The 26,519-nt window shown below is 36.8% G+C and overlaps 1 protein-coding gene across 2 annotated transcripts in view; it reads left to right on the forward strand.

The window, feature by feature from the left end:
- Positions 1 to 2,557: 2,557 nt before the first annotated feature.
- Positions 2,558 to 26,519, forward strand: part of LOC124631391 (G-protein coupled receptor dmsr-1-like) — a 51,829-nt gene continuing 27,867 nt past the window's right edge. For both annotated transcript variants that reach the window (XR_006984505.1, XM_047165760.1), the window contains exons 1-2: positions 2,558 to 2,738; positions 23,432 to 24,301. Coding sequence is in view for 1 of the 2 variants with exons in the window: in XM_047165760.1 (XP_047021716.1) it covers positions 23,540 to 24,301 (762 nt within the window). In the remaining variant the exon portion in view is untranslated. The remainder of the gene's footprint in view (positions 2,739 to 23,431; positions 24,302 to 26,519) is intronic.

Raw genomic sequence — 26,519 nt, forward strand, 5'->3', positions numbered from 1 at the left:
AAAAGTCAAAGTAATGTCTAAAGTAAAAATAACGGTCAAATTCAATTTTTCTATTAGTTTTGCTGTCACTTTAGCCTTGAAAAAACGAATTTGAGCGTTACTTTTACTTTAGACATTACTTTAACTTTAACTTTTGATGAAGAAACTGGCCGTTAGTCATGAATGTGATACTTTCTAACTTTTGAGCGATATTTAATAATCATCTTTCTTTGTGTATTAAATCGAAAGAAATTGTTAACAAATAAACATCTAGTTTATGGCTCGCGTAAACAGTAATATTAATAAATATGAAATTATTTAAATATACTACATCATTAAATCCCAAGAATTTTCTTAAAGGAAACATACTTCTGTTGCTAAGAAGATATACAACCTTGTGTTAAAATTATATGATATTCCGCTCATCAATATTTTTCCAATAATGTGAAGAAAATATTCGCCTATGAAATTGATACGATACTTCGAGGGCGCTTGAAATTTTTGCGTTTCCCGGGCATTCTGCCAAGGCTTGCCGTCTGGTGATACCACGTTTAATTGGCAGGGTTATGCGCTAATTAGCAAGTGAATATGCGCGTTACATTAATCGCAATAACATACATAAATTATAGTAGGTATATGTCTTTTTTTAGAAATAAGAAATCATTGGATCATTTCCCAGTGAGGGAGGGAGTGCCAAACTTTAAGTGACTAGTCCTCTCTTCCGTCTTACAGATTTGCAATAGACAATATTTTATTGCTCAAGAGACTCTTAGATAGACTGTAATTTATATGCTTAGGAATCATATTTTTGTGAAGGCAGGTCAAGTTATTAAAACAGGTTATGAGAGTCTTGTCGTGTGATTTGTTATAGAAATAAATACACAAATGGTACTCCGTCGGTGACTCGTATCTGTGATCAATTTAATTTGATTTTAAGTATACTACGTTAAAAGTGTTTTTCATTGAAAAGTTTGCGTAAAATTATACGTGAACGTATACAAATATTATTAGTAGTTTGGCACAAAATGAAAGAAAAAAGGTTTAATTTATTTTTAGTTGTATAATTGCGATGTTTTGTCGCAGCTTTCAGTGTCGCGTGGGTTAATAGAAAAATGACTTGTTTATGTGATGTAATATAGTGGCGTCATAAAGTATGGAGTATAATTTCAGTAATAACTTTCACGAAAATTTATTGCGAAGATAAATTAAATCATTAGATTAGGGCTCAGAAAGTCTGCGATGTCAAAAACAAAGACATTTAGGTACAGACATTCTATATTAAAAGAAGTAGAATACGGAGATTTCATTTCAGTACTTTATTGAGAAATATTTAAAAACCATTATTCAGAGATTTCTTTTTCAAAACGTGTGTGTCTGATATTATGATGACTCATTTTATCGTGCCCCTAATATTGTTAGCATTAAAACGTAGGTGGACAAGACTGTCAATATGAAGCCAATGTATCTATTATTAAACCTATTATTGTCACTTCAACGCGTTGCCCATCCGTCAGCCCACTTCTTTCATATAGGATGTCTTTATCCGTTATAACTGTAACATGATATCAAAGTTAATGTTTTTATTTTTCTACAGTAAAATGAAAATACTAGTAAGATTAACACCTTACTACGTTGGAGGCGTAGAGAGAGGGTTTATCGATAATTTTATTTCAAAATTCAAGAAATTAATCAATGAAATTAATAAAATCATATTAGGTAGGTAATAATGCTAAATAATATGCACTTTCACAGGGTTTCTTTAAACTCAAACAGATGGAATATTTAACTGCTTTATCATCAACACACTTTATTTGGCACACATTTGTGTTCCTTTTGGCGATAAAAAATGTATTACAGTTTGTTCAATTCTTTGTGTTAGGTTTTCAAATGAGATTATTTTAGCTCGTATGGAGGTCAAGATGATGGCAGCATTAAACAATTATTATTTTAACCTTTTTCAAACATACGAATATGAGTCTGTATTTATGGCTAAAATAAGATTAATGTGTTATCATAATTTTGTTATTATTTGAAGAATGGATAAAACATTGAAAATCTTTGTTAAGACTACCTAGTTCTTTTTGCCAAATAATGTTGTAGTTACAAGAAAATTGCAATCTACGCTTATGACTTTAAAACCTCCGATAAGATAGAATACGTGAGAATGTATCTACTTAGCGACGTTCTCACGCATTTCAATACAAACAAACAAAACAATAGTTCTGAATGAATATTATTCCATGTATTTATTATCTACACAAGGCCACTAATTACGTTTGATGGAGAAACTGGTTACACTGTCAATCTTACTTTTAACGATAAGTAGTTATTACTGTACATGTCAATCATACATTGTTAATTACTTTACATTTTCAGACAATTTCAACTTCAACAAAATTTTGCCAACCTACGCGTATTAGTGTTGCCGGCCTACACATAGAAACATGTTTATTTATTTTCAAGTTACTCTCATGGAATTGATACAAAACCTCCTTGGTATTAAATTAATTTGTAGTTTTTAAAAAATGCGCATTGAAAGAGGTTGTTTACCGAGGATATGTTCGCGGCTAGACGCGCGTCTGTGGGGCATTGGGCGCCCAGCAGTGCGATTCTCGTGCCCGTGGCCGTCACACGCATCGCGCGCTACTCTTTCAGTTCCCCACATTTTCCGACGCGAGCGCTCACGCTTCTGTAGCGCGCCTTATATTTGTGTATGAACCGACAACCATGAAATCGTGTTTTATCGAGTACAACACTCGGTAAGTTGTTTTAGAATAATTTAAACGATTTATTTGTAAACAACTTGTTGAACACGTTAAAGTTTTGGCTTTAAAATTACGAAAGTATATTTGGATTTGATTTATACATTTCTTGTTGGTGAGTAAATTGATTTATAAATCTATGGCTGGATAATTATATAATTATAACAATTATTGAATAAGTAGAAAAATGAGTAGATTAATTAAGTACACGATACTGGATGATTTACACATCTTATTATGGAGCATACATTTTACATTTCTTTATTAGCCGGTAATTATATGGCTAGGTACTTTATCTTTATTTTCTCACAATTTTTTATTGAAACTACCATACAATAATTTAAGTGGTTATCCATGTTTTACCTAATTAACTTTTGCAATTTGGATGCGTGTTTAGAGGCAATAATTTTTGACGAACTAACTGAAAACGATCATAACAGCTTATACTAATTAATGTAATTGTGCAAAAAATATAAAATACTAAGACCTTGATAAAGATCTTCGTTGACTTTCAATCCAATCAATTAATTTGTGGTTTTGATGCATCAAATAAGTAAAAAATATATATCCTGTTTAGGATGTCAATTATAGTCCTATAACCATCATAACTTAATATAATAATCATAACCAAATTAGCATATTAATGTCTAAGCACTACATAGGTAGATTGAACATCCCTTTTCTATGAAAGCCAATACAGAATGCGAAAAGATCACGTATATTGTGACATTTTTTCCTCTGGTACGGTGAAAAAGAACCTGAATTTTTTACAGTACAATATCTACGGATTCGATATTGAATTAGATTTGCAAGGGACTGCCAATGAAGACAGATATCAAGTAATATCATATTATATTGTACCTTTCATATTTATTTACCTTCGTGTAAGAGTTCAATGTTACGCTATATTTTTTCTTTTGTATTAAATGATAATAGTTTTAATTAAAAAAAAAAATCCTCTCTATGACAATTAAACGATGAAGACAATGTCTGCCTTATTCTTTGCGAATTATGTAATAGCAAATAATCTAGAACAATTTGTCTTCATTATTTATTTGTTTATTATTGGTTTCTGCATAAGTAGTTTTTGCGCATGCTCAGCTCAAATATTTAAAAAATGCTTTTAATCAGACAAAGTAGCAATTAGTGTACAGCCCTGTTGTCATTAACGCACTCGTGTTGATGGTATTGGTACATGAATAGGTGCGAAAGTAATTAATAATTACTTCGGTGAATTAACAACATTTCTGAAGGTTTTACAGGCACGCGTTTTAGCTGAATATCATTATGAGCTATGGCGAATAAATCCGGGATACGAAGATAAAGTACGAACATTCATTTTGATCGAGTAAAAGTTTATCAGAATGTGTTAAAGGAATTCTGTTATAGCTATCCTATTACTTGAGACTTTTTCCAAATTGCAAAATTAATGGGATATATCTTTCTTTATATTGTGTCTCAATCTTATCAAGAACACCATGCTTTGGTATCTGATAATTTTAAAATCTCTTATTTATTTTGGATTCAGTAAAGAGACGGAACACTCAGCCAGGACAATGGGTGCGTCTGTATATGGTACATACACATAATGGATAAAGTTTAATTTAAATTAAATTAAACAACCAACACACAAACCAACACCAACACAACAAATGATGTGATTATGTTAAATAGATCATTTTAATATCTATAAAGAGCTGCATTACCTACATTGTTTAAATAAAAATAAGAAACAAAACGTCATCGATATTTTACAGTACCATAGGGAAATCAAGGATACCTTCACTTCAGTCAGTTCTTTTGTATGAAATTGCAAAAAGCCTACCTATAATTTAGTGAGCGATTTATAATACTAGCTAGGGCTAGCTAGGGTAAAACCGCTGGCTTCTGCCCACCTTCCGTTTGAACCGTTCTTTACGAACCCGGATAAAAGTAGTAAAGTAGCTTCCTCGATAAATGGGCTATCTAACACTGGAAGAATTGATCAAATCAGACCAGTAGTTCCTGAGATTAGCGCGTTTAAGCAAAACAACAAACAAACTCTTCAATATTAGTATGGATTGTGTAGTAAGTTCCATAATTATGCCGTCCTTTATGTAATAATGTTAGTTCCAGGTATTTGAATGTTGCAGCTAACTATTCAAATGAGTTAGGTACCGTTATGTTCATTTGTTGTTGCAGTAATTGCTCTTTTTAATTGGATATTTAGCATAGCTCCTGCAGCTGACTTGCTTCAGTTTAAAGTAGGTTATAATGTTTGCGTTAAGAAATTTTTTTATATCTTCATAGTCATTAATATTTATTTTAAAGAACTATCGTCTTTTACACCATTAATTTTAATTTGTTCTCGTTTCCAAAGCCTCTGAGACGGCGTAGGATGTTATTTTACCCGTCTGATAATCTAGCTAGAATATAAAAAAAAACAGGTGGGTTTAAATATTTTTTTATAAAGAAATGTAATAAGCACGGATTCAGATGTAATAAGCAGGTATTGGTTTAAGCTTGTTTCCTATTGATAAACATAAAATTACACATAACCCTGAAATTATTTCCGAAATTTCATTTAAGTTATACAAAATTTTGTATCATGAACATGAATCCAATGATATAATACAGATCCATAGATATAATACAGATTGTGAACCATTACTGCATCTAGTATTTTTATGAAGGTATTATGGTGTTTCAATGCATATACCACCTACTATATTTCGTTCTACTTCCTAGGGTCCACTAGGATAGAATGCCAATGGCATTTTGTACAAAAGCCGACTTGCGTTTGTTTTTACCAACCATTTTAAACAATATAGACGAAGAAAATGTAATTTATCAGTGTAGAAGTGATTTATGATTTAGAAATGGTTTATGTTACCATTGAATGATGTTTTCTAGACGCAAAGTGAAAAACATTTTGTTTTCAAAGCACGTGTTGAGTCAAACTTTGAATTAATTTATCGAATTGGATTAAAAATGTTTTGTACTATTTTAATAGAAGATAATTTAGTGTCCCACAGCTGCTTCCGTGACATGTCACTACAGATATCGCACTATTATTCAATAGTTATACATAAAACCTTGAATATTAATTCGCTTAATATTTTTTCCGTATTCATTCATTCAGTATGATATGGTGTAAAGTAAGTATTTATAAACGACATTATACAAAAAAAAAATTGAAGTCGAAGGCGCCAAGTACTTCTGTTTTTTTTTTTCACAATAATAATATACCACTTATTCAGAATAACAGCATATTTTGAGTGCCACAGTGAAGAAATACTTTGATGTAACATATAAATTTATTTTTAACACACAAGTATTTAAATCACGCATCGAACTTCAGCAATTTATGGAATGAAAATAAACATTTTTAAAATCAAAGAAAATAACAAAACACATAAATTATTCCATTCTAACATATGAATTCATAATTAAAATATTGAGTTGTACAAAAACGAGATATTCACATGATCCTCATTATACACGTGGCCATTATGAGTATTTCTTTTTTTCTTCAGCGGAGCCCTGTCTAACAACGTTAATGTAAAAACCAAAATACACATTTATTTTTAAAACTCGAGTTTACAACTAGCATCTGGATATATACTGCGTGACATATATCGGTTTACCTATGGAACAAAGAAAGCTGTAAAACATTTTATGTTCATAAACATTGTTCTAAATATTCTGACTAAAGAGGAAGTTTAAAACATGAAATATATTACGGCTCTGTAAATAGGATTAACATTTTTCATTTCACGTGTTTATATTTTCATCTTTTTGTTAGGGCCCAAGAGCTTTCTTATGTTCACAGACCATAGAATGTTGTAGTTAGTAGATTAGTTGAAAGATATTTGTGAATCCTATCAAACTTTTCAGTCGGCCCATGCCTAATCGTTATTATTAAATACGCACTATAGCTTAATACTGATTAAGAGGTCAGTCAGATTATGGGCCGACTAAAACTTTGCATTCTTTGAGGATTCAAAGGATAATTTCTTCAACTACTAAAGATTTTGGAATAATTCTAAATGCTTTTACTCGATAAAAAGTTACGCGACGCCCTTGAGTTCCAAGCGCCGCGAATAGTAACACCGAGGGCAGAGCTGAATATGTATACTTACCTATATATGTAAAGGACATACTCATAGAATATAGCATCTACCACTCAAGAATAATATACATTTTAAAAATGTCTGTTTTTATTTGAAGTTGATGCAATATTTTTATGGATGATAAATACATATCAAAATGAATATTGGTATTGATTCGTTTCTGATATGAATTGGATAAGAAAGCTAATTCCATTCCTTGTAAAATAAAATCAACAGTGAGTGAAAAAGTCAAATAAAAAACTATATAAGTAATATCATTTGATGAACCTCCATCTTTTGAGGAATGTGAGTAGTGGCAAAAAGAGCAAAAGGTGTGGAATTCACGGGAACACCAGCCAGTAAAATTTCTGAAAATACAGAAATCAATACTGCTTTTTATTTGACTTTACTCGAATTTATTTTTCCAAAAAACAAGCCCATTTACCTATACAAAACCGAATTTCATTAAGCACCATAAATAAATAAAGGTATTGGTCAAAATAACAACAACACATATTTAAAATGTGTAAATTACAGTTTTTCATTAAACATCCTATCATAACATTTTAAGGACCGACATGGCACAATTATTTTTATTGCAAGTTGTGTTTTATTCCACAGTACGTTATAACAAGGCTTGGGGCTAAATTGCGTGCATGACATGTATGTTTTTGCGTACCTATGTTGTATAAATATAACGTAAATGTTTGTTTTGCCTTCTACAGGGTCGTTTATTTTGTCACAAGCCTACCTCTAGAGAGGTTAGTTCTGGCTACCATGTTTTGTTAAATGCTAGGTATGCAGTAGGTAGTTAATTATATCAATAGAATATACGTAAACAATTTTAATTATAAGTTACATAATGATATCTGAGCAGCACAAATCAGGCTTATCAACTTTCACGGTCGTTTTACGTTTCCCGTTAAGGTTGACTATAAACACCGGTAGCATTATTTTCTACCTTCATACATGTTTTATGTTATTCCCGTAACTCTTCGATTATTAATTATATAAATAAATATTTATAGTTCTAGGAATAATAACGCAGCGCAATCTCAAGTCTACCTTATTTATATTAAAGCTGAGATAAAGATAAAGTTATTTCCAGAATTAAGTATGATCTATAAGAATAAACTTCAAATCATTTAAACCCTCAAGCTTTCAATTTCAATTAGGATTTCATCCATTACTTAATTGATAAAGTTATCTGATACAACTTAAAGTGTTGCGGCAGTATAAGCGGAAGGTTATGGGCACAAAACAAACGTTCTGTGCTCACACTTAAGAAAACGTACGGGTCTTAAGGGCTTACATGTTCCGGCTTAAGTTCAACAATGTTACAGTAATAACACTTAAGTAAATATTGGTATATATTAAATGGCAACTTTAGGCGGCAAAATCCAAAAGTCGTAAGAAGGTTAGCAGGTCAAATTTTCATAGAAAAGAAGAGTAAGGAAAATTCTGTTGTCGAAATAAAACCTGTTTAGATGTTACTTTCAGAGGAATTCATACAAAGCCAAGGATAAAAGCGGGCGCTCACTAACAAGGAGGCATGCAAAGAATTTTTTAAAGCTTCTTTCTTTAATTTCATACCCTTAGGACTGGATTATGATAATCAGAACCTTAGAGACTTCCAAAGGTACTTTGGGATTTTCTGGAAAATTTTAATATAACGAAGTACTAGAATTTTCAATTTACTGTTAATAATTCAAACGAGGAATCAATTAACGAAAAAACCTTTTGTCCATCAATTTGAATAAAAATACCTACTTTAATTTTCATTCAAAATAGATCTCGGCTTCCTTATAAAATCTAGTAGGTACAAAATTATATCTTTTCAAAGGTCTGTTTATCGCTGCTGGGATTCAGAGAGACCCTTCAATGCCTCATTGCGATCTACAAAGATTCAATTAACAAAATTAATATTTGTACATGTGATATTTGTTTAATTTAGCACTCTTATTACAATAAAATGCTCCACTAACTGGGTAGGTACTCAGGTTTCACATCGTGGTTTTCATTAAAACAATCGAGTTATACAGATATTAGTTTTAATTTCAAACAATGAAAAAGATAAACTGTTGGTACTGTAATAAATATTCGTAATAATTTATGATTCGCTGTACCTAATTAATTGTCAAAATGCTATTTTGCATGTGAAAGGTTTATTGCACATTAATATGTGGTTAAATTATTACATTTTACAATGAAGTGCAAAACCAGTTTATTATCGTGCCGAAAATAGTTAATCTTCAAGCAGCTGCATTCCAGTGCTAAAATTGTTAAAAGAAACTGCGGAGGCTCAGTACATTTCACAACTCATGGCCAAGTATAACACGGCATCAAGATTTATGATGTACATTGATGTAAGCAAAACAATTATTTTCATCTACTTTTATTCCAAGGCTGTTAGAAAACATGTGGTGGAGAAAATGTAGACCGAGGAGAATTAAGCGTACACATTATATACGTATAAAGTGTACTTACATTTACCTTGCAATACTGACTTTCGCGATACACACTGGATTATAAATATTGATAACAAGTGACGCACGCAAGTGCAAACAAACCAAGCAAGACAGACGAGCAATTTGAAAAACACATTCATGGATAAATAAAAGATTTTGAGCCTTTGGGTATTTGCGTCAGAAACTGCATTTAAGCATAAAGTTGATATTCTGAAGTGTGCTTGGACGGCAGATCGTGTCTCGCTAACGAGGGTATTGTTCAAGGTAAACAAAACGTCACCTTTATCCCGTTAGACCCTCCGTCGTACATACATATTTTTGTATAGTGATTCTTGACTCAAATAAAGGACCGAAAAGATTATTTTATTTGGATACTGTCAAGGGGCTCATAATCTTCACTAAAGCCTTCATAAGATTGATCAAATAATATGAAACAATTTTTTCTTGGACGTAGTAGTTAGTAAGGCGTATTTTAGGATACAAATTACGTCTTCAAGAACTTTCTCAATAAATATAATATTTAGGTAACCTCATATCTCACTCCGTAATATGTGACAATATTATATTTGTTATTTACCTACTCATCACACATTCCTGCCATGTGTGTTCCTAATTAGGTTTCTGCAAACACCGACTTCACGGTAGAAAAGACGAATTCGGTGTATGTATGTATGTGAATTCACACAGAATATAATAATATCTATCAAATATTAGTTCCAGGAGATATAATCTCTCTAAGTTTCTAGTCGCTATTGAAATTCGTCCTTTTCGCATATGTAAGTTTATTGAGGCTTAAAGCTTGAGACGGAATATGTGTCAGAATTGCAATATCTATCGAAGCTAACGTATTGTGTAGACACGTCCTTTGGTTTCGTAGTTACCAATAGAAAACATGATTAGCTCATAAGAGCTGCGAGTCTGTATAATGTCGGTAATGTTTATTCAAAGGATTTGCTACCAAAGTCATTCATATAACTGCAGGTGCATTAAAATTATCCTAATATTGTTGTATGCCATTCTTTAAAAATTGCTGTATGATATTAGTAGTGACCCGCTTGATGTTTGGGAAACTACTCAGCATCGGTCACTGAAGCGTCACCGTTTTCGCTCACTCATCAAATAAATATAGAAGGGGAATATAGATTCATATATCTATCGAGTTATCTATACATATAATAAATCTGTAAAAAAACTGTGTCTGTACATTGAATATATTAAAAAAATAATAATTGGGTGGGGTTTAGAAACAGTAATGGAGCACAAATCCAAAAAAAAAAAATGTCTGTATGTCTGTATGTCTGTATGTCTGTATGTCTGTTTGTTTGTACACGCTAATCTTCGGAACTACTGAACGGATTTCAATGATTTTTTCTTTGTTGTATCAGTATTAAGCCTGGTCAACATATAGGCTATAATTTATCTTCGAAACTTGAAGACCTGATGCAGAACACCAACAGACCAACAAAACTATAAGAGATACAAAAATGGTGCCATGGCAAAAATTGTTTCATGTGATGAGCATTTTCAGCTGAGATAATAAATTTGAAGATCTGGAACACCTGATGTGGAACCCCAAGAGCCCAGCTTCTCTGTACCATATACAGGTATGACGTTTTAGCAAAAGTTGTTCAATTTGATAAGCACTTTCTATTGACTTATACAAATTGAAGATCTAAAACACCTGATGTGGAAGTCCAGGGGCCCAGCTAGACTAAAGCATATAGAGGTATGACGTTTCAGCAAAAGTTGTTCAATCTGATAAGCACTCTCTGTTGACTTATAAGAATTGAAGATGTAAAACACCTGATGTGGAACCCTAGATGCCCAGCTAGACTATAGCATACAAAAATATGACGTTTTAGCAAAAGTGGTTCAATCTGATAAGCACTCTCTATTGACGAATAAACATCGAAGATCTGGAACACCTGATGTGGAACTTCAAGAGCAATACTACACTGTCTTAAAATGTATAGAAATGAATGTTATGAAATAGGTATGGTGAATTAAAAAAAGTAATTAGTCCGTCTTTTAGATAACCCTGAAATAATGGGCACGTATTTTTTCTTTTCTTCTTCTCACAAATAAATAATAACGAAGATATAACACGCTTAAATTTTGTTTTAAGTCATGCTTAATACAAATTTTATATACCTAGACGTGGCGTCACGAGCCCCCACTCTCCGAATTTGTTGCGTTATATCTCATTATTATTTTGTATGTCTCTTCCAGACCGACCACCGACCGACCAGACAGAGTTCCGAATTTTCGGCAGGAAAACGTGGGGCCGAAGCCAACACGCTGAAGCCCTTTTGAGACAACTTTAATGAAATGGTGACACAAAACCGACGATTATCCCTTTATACACTATAGGAATGTACCCAAGGACTATCCCCGTTTCAGTGCTAAACTATTGCTAACTATGGATGAAAACTACTTGGGCTATTGTGATGAGATGCTAATGGACTAGGAATGGGGAAACTACGCGAACTAAGGATACCTGCTGATGACAATGTATTAGATACATGTAAAAATGGCAGGTGGAGACTCGGACTCAGACCCCCGGGAATCAGTCACTGAATAGCAACAAGAGGGCAACAGGGACATCATGAACGACTGAAGGGCGAGGATACCTCGGCGGATTTTAAACGCAGATTACGCGCTCCCTGTGGGTCACTTACCACGAGGCACCTATCCTCCGAGCAGGGCTACTTACCCTGCTCCAGCGACTCCACTCTGGACGGCCAAGCCAAGCCAGAGGCGTGAGACCTACCACCGTCATGGTTCACTCCGACCGGCCGGAGATTGGGGACAGTATACTCTCCTTGGAGGACTCAGTATATATAGCCCCGCGGGGTCGCTACTCCCCGTCATCAGCCTCAGATGTCCTGCGGTGCTTATATATCATTATTATTGTCGTTATTATCTCAAGAGCCTTTGTCCCAATTATGTTAGGGTCGACTTCCAGTCACGATGCAACTGAGTACCAGTGTTTTACAAGGAGCGACTGCCCATCTGACCTCCACAACCCGGTTACCCGCTCAACCCAACACCCCTTGGTAAAACTGGTCAGACTTACTGGCTTCTGACTACCCATAACGACTGCCAAGAATGTTCAATGACAGCCGGAACCTACAGTTTAAAATCCCCTCCAAATAACGGTCATTGGTATCCAAAATGTACGTAGAAAGAAAATACGAACTTAGAAAATTTGCATTGGCAGGTACTTGCCAGATCTGGAATCAAAGACGCACGCTCATACTTGAGAGATTGGTTCTCTACCCACTAAACCACCACGACTTCCACTAAGTCATCACGACTTTGTCATCTCAGTAACATTTAATGTTTTTTTACGTAATTAATACGTGTAATATTTTTGCCACACACATCTTAAATGCGGACTAATTAGAATCACTACTTTTATCCCTATGGTCACGTCTATTGCTGTTCAGTTCTCAGCGTTTAGGTAGTCTGCTGTGCTTTTGCCGTTGAAGTACAAAAATTAAATTTATGGTACGTTTCTGTTGTAATGGCTATGCGTATTCCGTTGTTTTCAAGTCATCGGGCCCTTAAAATTCTATATCAGACGATCTTTGATTTTGCTGACCCCGTAGTCGCTGGCATAAGGGACAGGATCCGCGTACGAAGTCGCGGGCAGAAGCTAGTATAACATAAATCATGCATGCAAAGTAGATAGCCTGATGGCCCTCCCCAGTGTTCCGAGACAAATTGACCCTAATTTTGAGCCGGAGCCAAGTAGAGAGCTTTGCTCCAATATTGGGATTTTGTAATAGGTACCAACAGATTTCAATAAAACCGTTATCAAAGCGTCGTTACGATAAAGTGTTCAATAATTAATATCACAAAGGGAATTTTATTAAAAAAACCAACGACCAATATCGAATGTATTACAAAGAAAATATGATAATGGAATATTATAATTTAATAACGTAAATTGAACTGGGAGGACGCTTGCTAGTTATCTGTTCTAATATAATCGACTTATTCAAGGATCCACAAAACGAGTTAGGCAAATAAAATGGCTTTGAATGTCACAAACTGTCGATAAATTAATAGCTATCACCATTTATTTGCAGTGTAAACGACACTTGGGAGCTAATGGCGTGAATAGCAAACAGTCTACGACCTATGGTAAACTATGGGTGATTTATTGTTCCAACTAGACGCTTCTGCAATTTGTTCATGGGAAACGAGTACGACGCCTGTAATGGATAAGCCTTAGAAGTGCAGTCGCATGGCAATTAAGTTCATTTCCAGTTTGTTTGTGGCTTTCCCAACTGCAGTCGAAATTCTGAGCGCAGAGTTGCATCGAAAATTAGGTTCGCAATCGCGATCTTTGAGAAGAAAGTTAACGGTGCGGGTTGTAATTAATTGCAGAGCTCTCAAATTAAGACCGTTTCGAGAGAGATAAGTGCCAAGTTTTTCTTTGAGCAAATTGCAATTCCATTTTATGCTAATAATTTAAGAGCCATTGCAGTGTTAACATGCCATGAAACGCGTGGTATAATCCAAGTATATACGTTGCGAAGGTGCTTTACCGTAATATGGAAATTCGCGCACAAAGTCCGCCGATCGAAAGTAGTCTGATCCGCATTAGCATGGCCGTCGCTGTAAAATTCCGCAACTTTTGCTTACACGAGTTTACCCAACTTTATAATGCGGTGACACTTTTCAGCTTCCGACGATTCTAGAACAATTTTTATATGGAAACTCGGTTCTGTTCAATCGATACTGTTGATGGAACTTTGTATTCGGGATCCAGTTACTTGTTGTTAGTCTTTAGTGCTTAACTATTTGTTAAGAAGGTTGATAAGTTCCTTTAAAAATGCATTCTTATTGAGTTGTTACTTAGGATAGTCTAGGTATCCTCTAACGAGGCTGCGGATTTGTTGGTAAGAGAAAAAGTTCTAAAGGACAACGCCAAAATAAAGGGTTTTGGTCAGTAAAAGTTTGACACTCCTTGCTACTCTGATTCATTTGACGATTACCCATCCTTTAGTGACGATTCCGGAATAAACAACTTTTTGACTACTGACCATATTTTTGTATCTAACAATGAGTGGAAAATTGCTTGTGCTTAAAAAATAATTACATCATTTTAATCGTTTTCTTTTTTCATTTTCTTTATTGATTTACCTACCTAAATCTGACGAAATAATTATTCGATTGAGTGATTCCTTTCCGAACTTCGTATTAACAAGTGATTTGGGTCGCCTCACAAAAATTCGATAAGTGCTATCTTGAACTTTACAGAATATCTGAATAGACTTATTCATCCGGAAGATCTGTCAGGCCAATCTATCCCGAAATAACCCTGATCTAATTGATTTTCTTTCGTTTCTGTTCTACAAAACCTTTTTCTTTCTATCTCATCTGTGGTATTACACAACTGATCACAAATTATGACATAAATTATGTAAAAGTTAAATTGTCATATTAGTAAACCGCTCGTCACGTTATTTCTTTGATCTGAAACCAATCCACAAGTACGTACGTGTAAGTACGATTTCACAGAGTACCTATGGAATTGCATTAGGTTGATGGCGATTGTCAATTTGGCAATAGCGCTACTCGAAAAATTGGGATGATAACTGGTAAAATATGGAACTTTTATTCACTTCAAGAACACGCCTGATATTATTTGATGGAGATATGCTTCTTATCCATATTTTTTACCCAGGATTCACATCGTAATGAGAGAATAAAGACAATAACCGTAATGGGCTCGTAAATTAGAGCGAGACAAAGTAGTTACACAGTACAAACTTAGACCTTAATGTGTTAAATCCGAAGCAAAATCATTCAACGAAGTTCATTGTTTTAGATCAAGTATCTGCGAGGGCCTCAATCCTCAGCATAAATTATAATCTAATGTATGATCATTATAGACATTGAATTTCAATTCGAAGTTCAAAATAAGTATGATAAGTATGCAAGCTTGAATATTTGTACTTTTTTATGAGAAATCATCACATACACAATCATCAATCACACAGCGTGAGTATTAGAGAGCGGGAGTATCAGACTTTTATTGGCTAAAACCCATCATGTACTGCCTTAAGCCTCTTATGTACAAAGACCGCGGTAACTCTTTAGAACTATCCCACAGCCCCGACAGGCGAATATTTGAGTACTTGATATCTATTTTTTTTTAGAGGAAAAATAAAACACAATCTATTCCGAAGCGAAAACAAACAAAACTTAATTAAACTTTGAAGCGTAAATCAACAAACTAAAATACTGAGCAGTTCATTTACATTACAAACTGTTAAATAAATTATATTTTAGTCCAACTATTGGTGGTTTCGACTGGGCTGAATGTAAGCGAATTCTGAAACTATGTACAATGATGTTCGTTAATTTAGCACGCATTAGTCACACCACAAATCTGTTAACAGCTTCCAATAGTGAATTAATAGTGTTGTGGTGACCTACCTCTTTCGCCACTTATTGGTACTGGCCGGCTGGTTTGGCAGCTACGTTCGTAAAAATGAAGACTTGTCAAACCAGTCGGCAGTCGGTTTTTTCTCTTTGGTAGGAAGAAAATGTATATTTTTATTGTCTCAATTTATCTTGTAAATATTATGTAAATATATCGATGTAAATACCAAACCCATTTATATTTCTTCCTACATTTGGTGACCCCGTCTGAGCACGACAACAATGTCGATCAGCAAAGCCGACGTTGACGGTGCTGAGTCTAGCAAAGTCGGCATCGACGCTGCGGAGGCATGCCGCGTGGGCGTGCGAGTTCCACCGTTTTAACCTGAGAAGCCGGCGCTTTGGTTCGCGCAGATGGACGCGCAATTCGCGCTGGCGAACATCAAAACCGACGAGACGAAATACTTCTACGTCACGGGTCACCTCGACCCGAAATACGCTCTCCACCCCGGCGTCGCCTGTCCGCCGCTCTGATGATGTGTCTTCGGTGAGGGTGAGTCTCGGTGATTCCGCGTTTACACACATACTGCGGGAATATCCCGACATCACTCGACCTCGCGGCATACACGACACATCCAAACACAATACAGTACACCACATTCGTACTACGCCAGGGCCACCAGTATCTTCATCCCCACGCAGATTAGCACCGGACAAATTAAAAATTGCGAAGGCTGAGTTTGATGACATGTTGCGGTCCGGTATCTGCCGTTTATCCGAGTCACCGTGGTCGTCGCCTCTTCACCTCGTTCCTAAAAAGGGCAATAGATGGCGCCCTTGTGGCGACTACAGGATGCTGAACGCACGCACTGTCCCGGATCAATACCCTATCCGGCACATCCAGGACTTCGCGCACAGCTTGTCTGGCTGTACCATCTTCTCGCAGATTGACCTAGTTAAGGCTTATAACCAGATTCCAGTGCATCCGGATGACATCCCGAAGACTGCGATCACGACTCCGTTCGGGCTTTTCGAATTTCCGTTCATGACGTTCGGGCTTCGAAATGCCGCACAGACGTTTCAGCGCTTCGTGGATGAGATGCTCAGGGGTTTGGACTTTACATACGCATATCTTGACGATTTTTTGGTGTTCTCGAAAGACCAAAAGACGCACGAGCTGCACCTGCGTCAGCTGTTCACCAGACTGCGAGAGTATGGTATGGTCATCAACAGTGCTAAGTGCGTCTTTGGTGCGTCGGAGGTTAATTTTTTAGGGTATCACATCTCTTCCAAAGGGACGAGACCGTTGCCTGCCAAAGTTGAGGCTGTCCAGAATTTTCCTGAGCCAAAAACGGTCAGGGAGCTGCGCAGATTCCTCGGGATGCTAAATTTCTACCGCAGGTTCATCCCGAATGCCGCAGCCTGTCAAGCACCTCTCAACAGCCTGCTCTCCGACTCCGTGAAGGGTTCGCACCCTGTCAATTTCACAGCGGACCAACGTGAGGCGTTCCAGGGCTGCAAGGACAGTCTGTGTCGAGCAGCACTGTTGGCGCATCCTGACTGCACCGCCAAGATGGCGCTGGTCACGGATGCGTCTGACAAGGCTATAGGTGCAGTTCTACAGCAGCGTACCGGAGGAGCATGGGAGCCTCTGGCATTCTTTTCCAGGAAGCTGAGCGACGCGCAGGTTAAGTACTCTCCTTACGACCGTGAACTGCTCGCTATTTACGAGAGCGTGAAGTACTTCAGGCATATGCTGGAGGCTCGTGACTTCGTGATCTACACGGACCACAAACCTCTCACATTCGCCTTCACCTCTCGTAAAGAAAACTGTTCCCCACGACAGTTCCGTCACCTGGACCTGATTGCTCAGTTCACTACTGACATCAGGCACATCTCCGGGAAGGATAATGTCGTGGCGGATACCCTTTCGCGGGTTGAGGAGATTACTCAACCTGTGCCTGTCGAGAGGATCGCTGCAGCACAAGAAGATGACCAGGAGCTGCAGTAGCTGCTCGCCGGGGACAACTCGCTGCGTCTGCAGTTGGTTAGCGTCCCAGGTTCACAACAGCAGCTGTACTGCGACCTCAGCAGCGGCACGCCTAGACCTTTTGTACCCAAGGAGCTGCGCAGGTCAATTTTTCTCAGCCTGCACTCCTTGAGTCACCCTGGTACTAAGGCGTCTGCCAGGCTGATTGCAGCCCGCTATGTGTGGCCTGGGGTTAGGAAGGACTGTCGTAACTGGGCTCAGAGTTGTCTGGCTTGCCAGCGCTCTAAAACCACACGGCACGTCTCTGCACCACTGCAGACCTTTAAGTTGCCCCAGGCGAGATTTGCCTTCATCCACATTGACCTCATAGGACCTTTGCCGCTGTGTCAAGGTTTCCGGTATTGTCTCACCGCCGTCGATCGCTTTACGCGATGGCCTGAGGCAATACCCCTGGCAGACATCACTGCAGAAACCGTGGCAAAGGCCTTACTGGGTGGATGGATTGCCCGATTCGGCTGCCCATCGGATATCGTTACCGATAGAGGTAGGCAGTTCGAATCGGCCCTCTTTAAGTGCCTATCCGGCATTGCTGGCTTTCAGCATCGTAGGACCACTGCCTACCATCCAGCCTGCAACGGACTGGTGGAGCGATTCCACCGTCAGCTGAAGGCTGCAATCACCTGCCACGCAGGCAGCAGTTGGGTGGAATCTCTTCCACTTGTGCTGTTAGGAGTGCGCAGTGCCTTCAAGGAAGACGTACAGGCTTCCGCTGCCGAGTTAGTGTTCGGCCAGCCACTGCGCCTTCCAGGCGAGTTCTTCGACCCGCGGGTCGAGGAAACGGTCGACATGACCGATTACCTTTCTAGGCTTCGGAGTATTGTCCGGAGTTTGCAGCCAGCACCAGCAGTCAGACACAACAGCCGCTTCAAGACATTTGTCTTCAAGGAGCTGGCTACAGCCACGCACGTGTTCCTTAGGGACTGCACTGCTGGTGGTGGTCTGAAACCGGCATACTCTGGACCTCACAAGGTGCTCGAACGAGGTGACAAGGTGTTCAAACTACTGGTGAACGGTAAACAGGTCACAGTATCGATAGACCGCATCAAGCCGGCCTTCATACTGCGTGACCCTGACACCACAGCACACTCACCACACAACACTATCGCACATAACTCACCACAGTCACCACTCGACAATAACACTCATCACTACTCACCTGACGCGGATAACCGAGGCTTACCTTCGGCTGACGATGGCGTCATCAGAACGACGCGGTCAGGACGTCGCGTCCACTTCCCAGCTTATTATCGCCCTTGAAGGTCTCTGGGGGGGGGTGATGTGGTGACCTACCTCTTTCGCCACTTATTGGTACTGGCCGGCTGGTTTGGCAGCTACGTTCGTAAAAATGAAGACTTGTCAAACCAGTCGGCAGTCGGTTTTTTCTCTTTGGTAGGAAGAAAATGTATATTTTTATTGTCTCAATTTATCTTGTAAATATTATGTAAATATATCGATGTAAATACCAAACCCATTTATATTTCTTCCTACAGTGTATTCGAAAGTGTTCTGCGATGAGTGGCAGATTTGTGCAAACATTCATAGTCTTTTTATGTTCGGTATGCGATGCAAATACTAACATGTTTATGGATTCTAAGATGTTATTCGTACTGAGTAATGTGTAATCTAGACACCTATTTGTTGTGAAATCCCGGTTTTATCGACAGATGATGTGGTTGAGATTTACAAAGGTCTATTTAGTCATTAAAAAATTGTTGTTAGACCTAATTATGCCATACACAGCTCATGCTTATTTCATTAGCAAACTGTGAGAGGACGCGTCAAAATTTTCTCGTTCAGTTAACTACAATATAAAGAGGGGATAAAAAACTACTGTTTTGGAACACAAATCAAACTTAGCCAATAAATAAACTGTCAAATGAATCACAAGAAAATATCGCAGTATTCATAACTCAAGAACTAGTTAAAATGAATAATGATTCTACAAGCTGTTGATTTGCATCCGTGCCATATTCAAGGAGGTAATTATGCTAATGATTCTCGACCCAAATCAATAAAAAAATTGGTACGTAATTTTTTTTCTTTAATTTTTTTTCGGAATTCCGTAAATGTCATCTAGCCTTATTTAAACTTGGCGCGTATGTTACTGGCGTTAAAACAGTGCTGCACCCTCACACAAACGCTAATACAAAGCATACGCAACGATCACTCATAAATTTCATTCATAAAATTGGATTACTTCGGAAATACCACGACATTACAGTGACAAAAAAAGCAGTGCATATTAGTTATTTCCCATCTACTGTAATTCCAATCGATTATTTACGTATTGTATGTCCTCCTCCTGAACTATGGCACAAATGCAAATCAACACCTTGTATAAATAAGCTATAATGTCTATTATTTTAGACAATATTAATATTTCATTGTTTCCCCTCCGGATTTTCAGGCTGAATCTTTAGAAGTATTACCAAAGACTATTACTTTACGCTCAAAGTAACATCGTATCTTCAAGTCAGACTTGACAGTCAAGAAACTTGAAATTCCTCCGATATTAAGTATTAGTTGCTTTGTAAAGTTTCTGTTTATTAAATTAAATCTTAATGTTTTTACTTCTTGTAAGGTTATGTCTACTTTTTAATACCTACTAAAATTGCTGAGTATTTTTACATTTAGTTACTTACATACTTACTTAGTAATCACCTAGGTACTTCAAATAGCTACGATTTTAAGTGATTTTTATACCTTCAGAAAGAGTTATAACCATAAATTTTGGACACATAGAAAATCGACGAGTTAGATCTATCCTCTTTTGCAACTAATATTTTTAAAAGCTATTTAATTAAAATCATGAGCGTCTTATTTATTGAGGCATAAAGAATCCTTACTGTATTTACAGTGCCATTGGCCTGTCGAAATATTCTACTCATAATGTTAAAGTATCGTCTAGGCCTCTAAAAACTAGTATATATTTTTCTTAGTGGCAAAAAATAACTCTGAATATCCAGTCTCATCTAATAAGCCCGCTCTAGCTATGAATATGATGAACTAATAATATACACAAAGTTTTGGCTGATATGTTATCACAATATTATTTTTTCGAACAAATAAGGTTTTACTACGTGACCAGGGCAGTTACTGTTTATCAAGAAATTCCAGTTACTAAAAAAAGACAAGCATCATAATCATATCATAACTATTTTCGGAGATATTAGATACAAATTAGGTAAAAAATAACACTAGAAAATTAGGCACTCGTCTATAAATATTATCTATAAAGAATATTATCACTGAAATATATCTAACTTTTACAGTCGTTCAAAAGCGTTCGTATTGCAAATTAAAACAATTCTAATCACTGAAAAAACGAAGTGACAAGTTGAATTAAAAATCTGTTTATTTTAGTTTATTACTATAACTCTGTGTATGTCTTCGCAGGTCAAGATAAGTTTAAGTGTAGTAAGTAACGATACTTTATATATACTTACCTACAGAAGTGAGAAATTGTCTGTAATTTCATACCGCGTGAGTGGGTGCATCATACTTTTGCAAAGTTATGAAAGTCAAACTTACAGATAATATATGTAAGTGCATATCTTATAAAGCTTTAGATCGTATATTTTCGCGGTACCTATTTGATACGCAGATTAGTGTTGAGTGATGTATAAGTTGCAATGCAATTTACATAAAAATGCTGTAGTCTAAATTAAAATGAGGCATCTAGTTTGCTAATTTTGATTTCTAGCTAAAAATCACTAGATATTCATTGAATCTCAAGTTATTGAACAAAATTAAGTAAAACATATTCTACATAATAGCGGATTTATTTACATAGATATTTAGATGATTCTTTGTCCGAAGTAATAGCCAGCCTTCTGGTCACGAGAAGCGTCAACCAGCCGCCTAGATAGCGGATAAACATACATACATATACAAACAGGTCAAACTGAGAACCTCGTATTTTTAAGTCGTTTAAAAAGTGTAGTACAAACATTATTCTGACTCAATACAATTTGGAATTGAGAACGACTCTATATGATTTTTAAAAGTTGCCTGTAGCATATGCAGTGAACAAACTGAGCTTTAATATACTAGACATATGAAACTTCGCTTCTGTTAAATTCGCATAGCACAAAATAACGTAGAAGAGAAATCCTTTGCGGTTTTATGTCAAGGACTACCCACGCAAAAATGACACACGTTAGTACAACGAGGTGCCCATAGGGTATCTACTCAACGCGCTAGGTAGGAGTAAAGAGGGATCTTGAATGTGTCACCCGGGGCTTCATGTCACTTACATGAGCAGCTTTACTGTACCTGCAACGGCAAACATTTCTTGCTGCATAATAATATGGGACTTTATACGTATTCTTACAGTAGTTTATGCACGCTGGCGTTCTCAACATAAATTTTACTCGATCGTTGCTACTTTCGTTTAAAGTGCATTTTAGCCTCGAGTTTATGCATCGTTGCAGATTAGAATGTTAGTCGAAGAGTGTTGTGAAGGTAACTGAGATAAATGTTATACCCTCAAGTATCTACGGTAGGTAAACATTACCTATTAATTTATGAAGCCAAGTGGTTTTATACGCTAACGAAATACATTTGCCAAGACAATTCAATCTTGTAAATGCAATCTTGTTGACGACGACAAGTTGCAGAAATGTTGAAGGATTACAAACTAAAGGTATTATTCGGCGTTCAACGTTCAATAATGCATTAGGGGTTCATCGCCAGATTGATATGTATTTCTGGGGTTTCCGACCGAAAATTATGTAGATCACATTCAAATGAATGGGGATAATGCTCAGGACTTCGTGTAGGTTGGTTGAGTTTGTATGCCATTACTTACTATCCAAGAAGGTGCCAGACCTTACAAACAAGCGTAGTTTCAACAATACAATTTGCGACTATTTTGGTTTCCGTAAAGTGGTTGAATAAAGATCCCAAAGCTAGGAAATAGTAGGGACATACACAGCTTTTTTCACATTTTATATAAATTGATACTTGTACCAGAATAATTAATGATAGAGGGAATGGTCAATGTTGCTGGTTGGAAAACATTAACGTGCAATATCAATAAATTAATTGTTACATTTCGCTGTTTCCTGTGCAAATAAATTTTCAATTGGCTCCGCGTCAGACCTGTTAGCATTGTGAATGTGCGAGAATAAAATGTTAAAGCACAGAGCCAATAAATTGTTACAGCAATAGGGTTTAGAAATAAATGGCGATAGCTAATTTATGTACCCCTCTTTAACAGTTTGTTACAGATTATACCAGATAATATAGATTTCATACAACTTTTAGATGTACGAGTAAAAGGGCACCTAAAATTGCAAAAATATTTTTTTATAATAGCAAAGAGATACTGTTTTAAGTTCATAATTTTGAAGTAATCATTTACAGCAGTTCAATAAACATTTTTTACTCGAATTAACGTGGGATTACACACGTGTGACGTACGTGTATAACACGATGATCACAAACAATTCGGTCTCAGCTCACCGCGACGACCATGACCTTGTGGCTATTGTGTACTATTTACCGACTCTACGAAAATTGTATTTCAATACAGTTACACGGTTACTGCTGAAATATGTATGACGACTTCTAGACGTAACATGAAACCAATCTTGTTGACTTTCATTGAACAATATTCGACCGCTCAAATATTCTGTGAATTATTTCGGACGTATTAAACATGAATGTCATTTGTTTCAGGTTATGACGACAGACTAGTTGAAGAGGTAGTTGAAGTTGTTCGCGACAAGGCTACCGTCACTGCAGTGCCGATGACCAGCCGGTGCGGGACGCGAGCGCACCGCGAGCATGTCGAACGCGACCGACGCGTACTGCGTGCCTGGCGCCACCAACTTCAACAAGGCGTACAGCCGCCTGCACGGCTACATCGCGCTGGTGATATGCATCGTCGGCTCCGCCACCAACTCTATCAACATCGCGGTGCTCAGCCGCCGCGAGATGACCAGCTCCACCAACTCCATCCTCACCGGCCTCGCCGTCGCAGACCTACTAGTCATGCTCGAATACATACCCTACGCACTACACATGAACATCAAAATTGGACCCCAAGTTAACAAGAACACTTACGCTTGGGCGGTGTTTGTTTATTTTCATTCAATATTCAGTCAAACGTTTCATACAATTTCTATTTGGTTGGCGGTGACTCTGGCTGTGTGGAGATACGTTGCGATCGCGTTTCCCCAGCGGAATAGCACCTGGTGTAGCAAGAAAAACACGACTCTCGCTATCGTGAGCGCTTATGTGATATGTCCTTTTTTGTGTCTTCCTATCTATTTCGCGATGAATATAGTGCCCAGTGAAGTGACTGCTCAAAACAATTCAGAATTCGCAGAGGACCTTTCCCTGCCGGACAATCGGACCGTTTATGTTTTAGAAATGTCCAAAAACGTACAATTAGTGACAGCAATCATGTGGATTTATAGTGTAATATTAAAACTAGTTCCGAGTATAGCGCTGTCGATATTGAGTACTTGTTTAATATCAAAGTTGACGACAACGGAGCGAAAGAGGCAAAAACTTCTGAAGCGTTCAACAATCGGGCCGAATGAGGTAAGTTCAATGAAAATTACATTACAAGTCTAGGTATGGCTTCTATCCTATTTTCGTGTTGTAACAAAACATGTTTTCAAAACAAACGAGCTGAGCTATTCGTACTTTCAATATACATACGAAATGACTGTTAATACCATTACATGAACCGCTACACGAACTGTTATGATTGCATAATGTGTGTATTTGTAAACTGTTTGCAATAACATTAGACGTTCTACAATTAAGACGAAGACAATTTTCACGAAAACAATTCTTTCAGTTACTAAAGTTACATTTGATAGTATAGGTTACTTTTTCTTTGAAAGAAGTAAGATCCACTTGTTAGTATCGGATAATCAGTATTTTGAGTATGAAGAAAAGTCGTCTGAAGTATCTAAGTACTCCATAATAATTAGCGGTGATACTTGATACCGCTGCTTTACTTTTATTTTCGCTGGAGACTCATTTTGGGAACGTGAAGTGTTATTTGGCCGCGTCCTCTCGGAGACACTTCAGAACTTATCTACCGAAGAGTAAATAAGTGGTTATTTTATGAAGAAAATAACAAGGTGTGTCGGGTAAAACTGATACATAAAATTCTGACAAATGTAGGGAAAGTACGAGACTTACTATTAATCATGAGTAGCTAATGATTAATACGTGCGTGCGTACGTATAATATTTTAATGCAACCCACATTCATCAATATTGTTTCTATACATATCTACTTAATTAGATTATATGTAGAGCTTTCAATGAAATTTGGGATGATATAGGACTGACGTTGGCGATGAATCATTGTTAATTTTAGGATTAATCCAATCGATGCTAGGGTTTGCAACGTTCATCATCAATCACATGTTATTACATGAGCCAAATAACCACCCTTTAAAATAATACTTGGAAATAAAAGGCGAAATTCAAAGTCATCAGTTGCCTACTAATTACCTCTGTCCCAAATTAGATCAGCCTATTAATAAGGGACCAAACGGGACCTTTCCTCTCACAATGTCAATATAAAATGACATAAAATCAAATTGATTGTAATTAAGTAACCCTTTGTCCACCGAGCCTAACTGTTGATGGGCAAAGGGCTTCAAAACCCTGAAATTTAAATGTTATTTAATAGCGTAAATATGCGCTGTTATTGAAACTTAAATAAAATAGAGAAAAGGGGTAATGGTGTAATTAAGAGACCTTGTAATTTTCTCTAACAGCTGTAATTTGAAGGTACAGGTTATGCCACTAACTGTTAACTACCGATTAAAACATAGGCACCAGAAATTGTTACCTTAAAGAGTTACGTGAGGGGGAAAGTTTCAAAGTGGATGACTACTTGAAAACTTGAGTCACCAAGTCTGGGTTTTTATGTTGTTATCTTGAATCTAAAAAGGCCCATGTTTTACCGTAGATATAGGTACGGCCACCTAAACATAGCATGACCGACGAATAGCACTTATCGCTTTCTGAATTCGATAATTTTCCATAAATTATACCTCGCTACATTAGGGAATCATATGGGATGAAAGTTAGCAAATCGCTTAGCAGGTAATATAAGTTAGCCATAACTTTAGAATGGATATTCCACCTGTGAACTTCCAAAACACATTATTGGTTCATTTAAATATTAAACGTTCTGATCAGAAACGGCGAATCCATTGATGAATAATTCTTTGTACTTAATATTTAAACTCTGTGTGCTTTCAAAAGAAACTGCGTTATCATACATTGACTTTTGATATTAGTGATTGAATATTATATTTCCAAAAGATGATAGACTATGTGGAGTCAATGTACAGACGTTATTTTTTCTATTAGACGGAACCAATTTAGTTGAGTCAGGATATGAAAGAGTTCATTGACCCTTCAATAAAGGAGTTCTACGATTGAATGAATAAATTAGGTTCTTTGTAAGAGTACAATTCTTGTTTGTGACTTGTGTATTGTATTTTATTGCGCATTTTATATTCGACATAGCTGTTCGGATTTAAAGTACTTTTTGTCTCGATGTTTTTCATTTGAGATAGGTGTATCATTTCTATATCAATAACAGGCCCGCCGCTAGCTGTTTGTTCGCCCGCGTGCAAAACCGAGTATGCCGCCCTACGACTACATATTATACTGGGTTTTGTCAAAAAATATATAAGGGGGGGCGGTCCAGGGGGTCCGGACCCCCCCGCCCATTTATATCCATTTTACTTGTCCAACAGAAAAAAATATGTACATGCACCGCTCTG

Source organism: Helicoverpa zea, chromosome 6 (genome assembly GCF_022581195.2).
Source record: "Helicoverpa zea isolate HzStark_Cry1AcR chromosome 6, ilHelZeax1.1, whole genome shotgun sequence".
Taxonomy (NCBI): Eukaryota; Metazoa; Arthropoda; class Insecta; order Lepidoptera; family Noctuidae; genus Helicoverpa; species Helicoverpa zea.